Genomic DNA, 8,883 nt, shown 5'->3' with positions numbered 1-8,883 from the left:
GAGAGCTGTTGTTGTAGAATAAAGTGGGCAAAAACCATGCTGATGGCTCGCTAAGGTTAGGTTATTCGAGATGATCGGCAGAATGCATTTTTCAAATACTTTAGCTGCCGGGCATAGAAGAGATATGGGACGGTATGATTTAGCGTCGTTAACTGGATTGCCGGGTTTTAGTAGGGGAGTGATTTTTGATTTCTTATAAATTTCAGTAATCCTACAGGTTCGTAGTGATTTGTTAGAAAAAAAATTCCCTTTGGGCCGAGGTGTTTTAGGTGAAATATTGTCAGGTTGTTTGGTCCTGTTGCCTTGGACGGTTTAGAAGTTTTAATAGCTTCTGTAACCTGATTGGGGGTTAGTGTAGGATAGTCGTCAAGCGGAAATTTCTTAACAGCTTTGTTGGTGATTCTATTTAGTTTGTTAGATGAATGTTTCGTAGCTGATGTAAAAATTTTATTGAATGAGTTGGCTATTTGCAGGTTGTTGGTTAGTGACCTGTTGTTGAAATTAATAGCGATGTTGGGGTATTGAGTTGGTTTGCCGCTAAGAGCTTTTATGGTGCTCCAGAGGCGCTTGGTGTTGGTTATTCTGTTGAAAGTGCCCAGTAACTCCTTCCAACGCGATTGTTTTAATTTGTTGATTTTGTGTTGAATTATTGTTGATGTGGTTGCTATGTCCTTAGATGTTGGATCTGTAGCTCTGATGTCATCCCGTCTTTTCATTAGGTCGGTGATTTTTTTCGATAGACCTGGAGTATATGAAATTCGTCTACCGGAAGGTATGTTGTGGTCACTTGCGTCCTGTAGAATACGACGAAACGATTTCTCGGCCGCTGATAGGTTGGGAGGGAAGACTTGATTGGAAAATCCGGCTTTCGTGAATCTTTCGTGAAACCATCCCAGTTAGCTTTCGCGAAATTTATGAATCTGATTTTTGGGGTTAATATGTTGAATTGTTGTTTGTAAGCTGATGTGAATGGGTAGATGATCTGATGAGAGTGAGGTCATCGTGGACCATTCCATGTTGATGATCAACGTATCAGAGGCGACAGATATATCTGGATAGATGCACTGTGATGTTATTTGCTGACGATACCAGTATTTTTTTGTCAGGTAAGAGAATTTTTTTTATTATTTTTTTGTCACGGAGATGAATAGCCAGCTTAGTTTGATTTATGATTGGTTTTTGTCCAATCGGCTGACAGTGAACATATCCAAGTCTTGTTATGTCATCTTTGATCCCTCGATAAAAAACGAACAAAGTGCCCCTGAGTGGCTTGGAGCTGATTATCCAGGGCATATCTCTTCCAAGGGTTCATTCGGTAAAATTTTTGGGAATTGTTATACAAAGTGATCTGAAATGGAATGAGCACATCGACATGATCGTCCACAGGCTGTACCGTGCGGTTGGGTTTCTGTTTAGAGTGAGAGACAGGTTGAATGTCAAGTCAATGATCTTACTTTATTATTCTTTTTTTTATCCACATTTGTTATATGGAAATGTATTTTGGAGATCCGCCAGTAAATATTGGATCAATAAAGTTTTAGTGATGCAAAAACGTTTTATGCGAATAATATTTTTTTTGAACTTTCGCGATCATAATGATGACGTGTTTCGTAACCATCAAATTCTTAGAATAGAACAATTACATAATTTTATTCTGCTGGTATTTGTTTATAAAATATTTATTAATAAAGATTATGAGCAGTTAAATTTTTTTGATAGGGTTCGGACAACTACCAGGCAACGTGGTCAATTGTTGTTAAAAAAATTTAAAACTTCCACCTACCAACGTAGCTGGATAATAAGGGGTCCAAAATTATGGAATGATTTGGCCATGGATGGTCAAACACATCTGTCTTTGAAGGGATTTAAGCTATGTGCAAATGACGCTGTGATGACATATGGGCGTGCTAATTGACTGTTTTAATGCGTTTTCGTGTATGAAAATAATGTATGGCCGTTCGGTGCGAGCGTTTAATGAGGGATCCTGTGTTTTGTTAGGTTGTTGTATGTTAATATGTTTGTGTCATAGGTTTGTTGTGTGTTTGCTCTGTGTGTATGTCTGAAGTTTAAATTTAATCATTTGAGAGTTTTTGCGTTTGAAATGATGACAAGGATATGAATCAACCAATTAATTAATTAATTAATTAATTATAGCCAGTTAAACAAAAACGTGAACGCAACGTGGTTGAGAACGTGTTAATTCATGGGTGTTTGTTTTGGGATTATTTCAATACATCGGTGTTGACTGGCTCATGTGTTAGATAAAAAGGTTTATTTTATATTTATTCAAAGTTTTGTTTAATTAATTAGTTTATTTATATCCTTATCGTTGCTTCAATAATCTTATTTTAAATTCATGGTTTATTACTGATTGATGCATAAGTACTTACGTATGTAAATGTGTTCGAGAAGTGTACATGTATGTGGTGTCTCTCTCTCTCTCTCTCTCTCTCTGTGTGTGTGATTCATTGTGGTTTCATTTTTTTCTCCGCCTCAATGTTAACCAGTTTTTTCGATTTACAACCTAACCTACAAAGCTGAAAAATTTTGTTTGAAAGGGGCCAGTTATTGGAGATGCCTATTATCCTGTTGACCTGCATTTCGGGGACGTGAGCGTTCAAAAGTCAGCCACCCCTGCCATCGCATTTCAGAAATTAAATTTATGGCGATTTTCCAATACACGCGTAGGTAGGTGCACATTTTCAGGTGCACACTCGCACGAAAAATGGACAGGTTTGTTTATTAACCAAATAACTCTATATCGCTAAAACTCACGTCACACTAAATAATAATTATTATTATTATTAACGGGGTTTAAAGTGGTTCAGAAAACTATGGTCTGTGTAAGAATCAATACTAATTAGATCTCCTAATATCCTATCTGTCCGAGTTTGGCTTTGAAGCTGTTGAGTGAATTTGCAGAGACTGCATCATCGCTTAGCTCGTTCCAGGCGTTGACCAATCTACTGCTGAAGAATCTGCTCTTTATTTTTCCATCCGAGTTTTTGAAAATCTTAAATCTGTGTCCTCGTAGTTTATCACTGTTTACTAGCCTGAAAAATCTCGAGTATGGTGTTGTTTCCCTATTCGTGATCAATTTATATGTTTGGATTAGATCTCCTCTACATCTTCTTTTTTCCAATGATGTCAAGTCGCATTTTTTCAATCTCTCATCGTATTTCATTTTTCCGATTCCTCTAATCATTCTTGTGTCTCTACGCTGTACTTTTTCCAAAACTTCCTTATCTTTCTGCATATATGGGCTCCATGCTTGAACACAGTACTCCAGATGAGGTCTACCAGGGTTTTGTACAGTTTCAGTTAATATGCTTCTCTCTGCTGACCATTGTTCTTCTTATAAATTCCAAGATCGTATTGGCTCTGGCCGCTGCAGCTGTACATTGTCTTGACGGTTTTGTGCTTTGATGAACAATGATTCCTAGATCCTTTTCTTCCTCTGTCGATCGTAGTTCTCTTTCACCAATTTTATATTCCTATCTAGCGTTCTTCCTCCATAAGTGCATGACTGCACATTTGTCAACGTTGAAAAGCATTTGCCAGTCCTTGGACCATTGGTACAGTCTTGTTAGGTCTTTTTGCAATATTTCTGCATCTTCATCGTGGTTGACTTTCTCACATAATTTGGTATCATCTGCAAACTTTGAAATCTTGGAGACTATTCCTTCGTCGATGTCGTTAATGTATATCACAAATAATAGCGGTCCTAATACCGATCCCTGAGGCACGCCACTTGTTACGTCTATCCATCTCGAGTTTATTCCTCCTATCTTTCAGCCAATTTTTTATCCATTGTAGCAGGTTTCCTTCTACCTCACATGCCTGTAACTTTTTGGATAACCTTTTATGTGGCACCTTGTCGAATGCTTTTGCAAAATCTAAATATATTACGTCTACCGAGTTATCCTGGTCTAGGTTAGCATAAACATCTTCAAAAAAATCCAATAGGTTAGATAGACAGGATCGTCCTTTCATAAAACCATGTTGGCTGTCATTGATTATGCAATTAGAATTTAAGTGCTCGACTATATTCCTCTTGATAATTTTTTCTAATACTTTACATATAATGCAAGTTAAACTAACTGGTCTGTAGTTGCTAGTTTCGCTTCTACGTCTTTTTTTGAACAATGGCGTGACGATAGCGTCCCTCTAATCCCTTGGTATATCTCCTGATCTTAAAGAGTCATTAAATATTTCGCACAGTGTGGCTCCTACTTCATGTCTTATTTCCTTTAAAAATGTTGGGTGCAGCTCATCTATTCCTGGAGTTTTATTCTCTTTGAGACTGCCTAGTATTTCGACAACCATCTCTTCTGTTATGTAAACACTTGTAAGCATCCTTTCTTGGCTTCCCCCAAGCAATTTTTTTGGCTCCTTTATGTTATTTGTATTTTCTTTTCTCAGCACCGATTCAAAGTAGTTATTGAGCATCTCAGCCATTTCTTTTTCTTCCGTTACAATGTTGCCATGATCAGTCTTCAGAGGCCCCACTTTATCTTTCCTATTTTGTTTGCTTCTCATGTAACTGAAAAAGCTTTTACTGTCTTTACTTATGTCCTCACTTAGCTTTTCTTCATATTCCTTTATTGCTTTCCTGTTTGTTGCCTTTGCTAGATTTCTCTTTCTGGTGTATTTATCCCTTGCTGCTTCTAACTCACATTTTGAGATATCTTTAGCATTTCTGAGATATCTCTGTCTTAACTCCTGCATCTTCTTCCATGCTTTAAATTTTGATCTTCTTGTTTTCTGTACATTTTTATTTATCTACAGTAGCTTTTTGTTGCTTCTCCGGATAGTCGGTATAGTTTCTTCAACAACTTTATTCATACAGGACACAAAAGTTTTCCATTTATTTTGCATTCCCAAATCTTTCAATCGCTCTGCCAAGTTCATCTCTATGATTTTATTTCTGACCTTGTCGTAGTTTGCTTTGAAATAATTGTAGCACTTTGAATAAGCCTCGTCTTCTTTTTTCCGCTCTAACACTGTGTTGAATCTAAGTATCCTATGATATATGTTTTGTTTATATGTTTTTCTTTTTTTAATAATTGTTACATTTTGAGAAAATTTAATTTAAATTGTTGTTGGAACACAGGTGAGGTGGGGGGGAGAAAAATTAATTGAAAGTTTAGATAATGGCCTTTAGTTTTAATAGTTTAATAGGGATGATTTCAATACAAATAAATTAAAATATTCCTTATAAAATCAATTTTTCAAAATGCAATTTCAACACTTTGACAACACTGATTGATGCTTTGACAAACAAATAGACGCACGCACGCACAAACAAGTAAAGTGGCACACATGCAGTCACTGGCAGATAAATATCTTATGAATAAATACATTCACCGATATACACATATATGAATAATATAATTTATTAATGAAATAGTTCTTTTATTTGTATATTCCCTGGTTTGTTTCTCGTCTTCATTCTGACTTCATAATTTAATGCTTTAAAAAATTTGAAAAACCCTGTACCGGAATCCGCGCTCATTAATTAACTTGAAAATAGTTTAACAATAAATGTTGATTAAAGGTTGCGGATGTTGACGTTGGTTCCAGGAGGAACCTTCACTTGAACCCTGACGGAACGTTCAACATCATCCACTGGTCGCTGCCCGGTCCCTCCGACTTCCTGCGATTGCTTACTTTCGAAGTTGGCCAGCACGTTGTCTCTAGAATAGTTTGTGTTAATTTTCTTCTTTTTAGTCTGTTTGACTGTTGTTGTTGTTGTTGTTGTTGTTGTTTTGAAGACTTTGTGATGAGCAGCATCGCCGCTATCTGGATCCTCTTCCCATTCCCCAACTTCAGTTGTTTCTGGCATTTCGGAAATTATTCTTTCTTTCTTTTTTCCACTCTTTTTTGGAATTTTAGAATGGCTTCTTATTGGTTCTGGGATGGTGTCATCTTGTGGCGAAGATGAGGTTTCATTTGTGGAGGCGGGTGAACGATACATTCCATCGTTTGTTGTCGTGGCAGTCCCTCCGTCAGCCCCATCATCCCCGTAGTCGTGCAGCAGACGAACATCCGGTTCATCTTCTCCTACTTGTGACTCGATTTGTGATTTCCGTGTCGTCGGTTCAAATTCTAGAGATCGGTGGAGGTAATGGTGATGATGTTTCGATGATGATGACGAAACGTTCAGGTTCCTGTGAAATAGTTCATTGTTTATAATACGTCCGTTTTTGTTATTATCAATCAATCAATCAATTAGCCTATAAAGCGCTATTTCCGCGATGTTCAACAGCGCTCTTTAATGAATTTTGAAAACAGATGGGTCTTGAGATCCGCTCTGAACTTCGCTAGTGATGGAAAAGAAGTCAGAGAAGTAGGTAGAGAGTTCCAGAGAAAAGGACCAGAAAAAGCAAAAGCAGATTTGACAAACGAGTGTTTAACACGAGTTAAGAAAAAGCGAGAAGAAGAAGACGATCATAAACCGGGGCGTTTAGGTTCAATTAATATATCTGATAAATACTTAGGAAATAATTTAGATTGAGACTTATACATGAACGTGCAAATTTTAAAAATTATTCTATATTTTATAGGTAGCCAGTGCAAGAGAACAAGATATGGAGATATATGAGAAAAGAAAGGGGCACGAGCAACTAGACGAGCAGCAGAGTTAAAAGCTTTACTTAAAGGATAGAGTATATAGTCAGGAAGACCATAGTAGAGCGAGTTACAATAATCAATCCTAGATAAGACTAACAAAGTAACAAGAAGGAGAAGAGTAGGATCATCAAGAAAAGGCAAAAGTTTTTTTATTCTACGTAGATGAAAGTAAGAGCTTCTACCAACAATATTAATCTGAGAAGAGAGAGACATAGTAGAATCAAAGATAAAACTTAGACTACGAAACTTATGAGAGACATCAAGAGTTTTAGAATCAGGTAAGATAATAGGAGGGATAGTAATGGAGTGTTTAGATTTATTAAAACAAATTAATTCAAACTTAGAAGGATTAAGTTTAAGACATATAGAGTCAGACCAAGCGATAATTGAAGAAAGACATAGAGATAAATTATGAAGAACACTATTGAGATTAGATGGAGGAAAAGAAGTATAAATGTAAGAATCATCAGCATATAGTTGACTAGAGAAAGAAAAGTTATTAATAATACGAGGTAGTTCAGAAGTATAGAGTATAAATAGAAGAGGGCCAAGAGTAAGATTACTATTGTCACTAGAGAGAAGGATATCATTGTGTATTTTAAGTAAAGAAGTTTCAGTACTGTGAGCAGGTCTGAAACCAGATTGAGATACAGGCAGCAAAGAGTTAAAGTCTAAATAGGATGACAGTTGATTAAAAACAACTTTTTCTATTATTTTAGAGATGAAAGTAATATTAGTTACAGGTCTATAATTAGATAAAGAGGTAGGATCTAGGGATTAGTTTTTAAGAATAGGAATAACAATAGAATTCTTATAAGAAGTAGGAAATTCAGAGTTGGAAAGATTATTACATTATAATCATTATTAATAATAAAAAAATATCAATAAGAGTGAAAGTATATATCAATAAAAATAGTGACTATTAAAACAACAAAAACATTCAAAAAATTATATTAACTATCATAAAATCACAACGCTTTTAATTTTGTAACATATTTAATTTGAATCCTAGAAATGAAACAGTTTGTCGGCGTTGTTGTTATTGGCTCTTTGGGCTTCAAGTGTTTAAAAAATGTCAAATTAGTTTTATACTTTTTTAAATCTAGTTGTGTTGTTGAGTTAATCGTGTTGTTGAGTTTATTGTGTTGTTGTGTTAATTGTGCTGTTGTGTTAATTGTGTTGCTGGGTTAATAGTTGTCGTGTAAATTTTGAAATATTTCAACGTTTGTTTCAAAAGATTATCCATTCATTGTTGTTAATAGTTATTTATTCTTACACAAATGTGCTTATAATCTACAAGTAACAGGGGAAATTTTTACAACGGTTGAGGCAAATGCAACTTACTTTACCTTTTATATCTTTCATTTCTTATCTCTTGCACGTTGTTGTTGTTGATGTAAGTTCCAATTGATTACCGTTTGTTTGAACAATGGAAAATTGTTTGTTAAGAAATATAATTTAAAAATTAACTCACGATTTTTGCAGTGCGAAATTGAGCAGCTTCTTTTTTTTCCGATCTTTTTCCTTGGTGTTGAAGTACCAGATAAGGAGGATGGTGCAGATGAGGAGAGCTCCTCCGAGGGCCAGAATGATGGGTCCTGGAATGCTGAGGGGGTCAAAGCCGACAGAAACACTGCCAGGCCAGTGCGCCACGATGGTCATCGTCATGCCGACGAAAATGATTCCGATGGAGAGAGTGATGAGGAGGATGGTGATTGGATGGCAGTGGGGAGGAGCGGAATTTTGTGTAATGCTTGCCAGGAAGCGAATGCGAATCAGGGCATCTTCTTTAGTTTCTTCCATCTTTGAAATCTTTTTAGACGTTGTTCAGGTTGATATAAGTGAATAAATAAATAATTATACGAGCAATTACGTAAAATTATTACTTTAAAATAATTTAAGAACCGGTTGGTTGTTATTGTCAATTGCAGTCATACAACACAAACGGCATACATATTTTTAATCATTGTTGCAACTCTAATGTATACCTACTCAAGTGCGTATGACATGCATATATATTATAGTTGAAATCTATACGCATATTTTATTATATATATATATATATATATATATATATAATATATATGAATATGAATTGAATTGAATTGAATTGAAAAATAATTTATTTGACCAAGAGCACGGGAGATCTAGATACAAATAGTATGTGCAGACCACCTTAACTAGAAGATGTTCAATGGAACATAAAATGATACAAAAGAAAAATATACAATGAAAGGCAAACAAAATTCA

At 35.5% G+C, this 8,883-nt stretch overlaps 1 protein-coding gene across 1 annotated transcript; it reads right to left on the bottom strand.

Annotated features, from left to right (window-relative positions):
* Positions 1–5,187: 5,187 nt before the first annotated feature.
* Positions 5,188–8,603, bottom strand: HELRODRAFT_194081 (hypothetical protein). The gene is made up of 2 exons (XM_009030208.1): positions 8,108–8,603; positions 5,188–6,170 (listed from the first exon to the last, which is right to left on the bottom strand). Exons 1-2 carry the CDS (start codon positions 8,434–8,436, stop codon positions 5,552–5,554), a joined length of 948 nt encoding a protein of 315 aa, XP_009028456.1. The 5' UTR covers positions 8,437–8,603; the 3' UTR covers positions 5,188–5,551.
* Between the last annotated feature and the right edge of the window lie 280 nt (positions 8,604–8,883).

Source organism: Helobdella robusta, assembly GCF_000326865.2.
Source record: "Helobdella robusta unplaced genomic scaffold HELROscaffold_66, whole genome shotgun sequence".
Lineage (NCBI taxonomy): Eukaryota > Metazoa > Annelida > Clitellata > Rhynchobdellida > Glossiphoniidae > Helobdella > Helobdella robusta.
The sequence above is the reverse complement of the archived record's forward strand: the minus strand, read 5'-3'. Positions and strand labels throughout refer to the sequence as shown.

Excerpts from the sequence above, each read along its gene's own strand:
- HELRODRAFT_194081 (XM_009030208.1), bottom strand. The coding sequence starts at position 8,436 with ATGGAAGAAACTAAAGAAGATGCCCTGATTCGCATTCGCTTCCTGGCA. Across the intron at positions 6,171-8,107 it reads AATTTCGCACTGCAAAAATC|GAACCTGAACGTTTCGTCAT; the intron begins GTGAGTTAATTT and ends ACTATTTCACAG.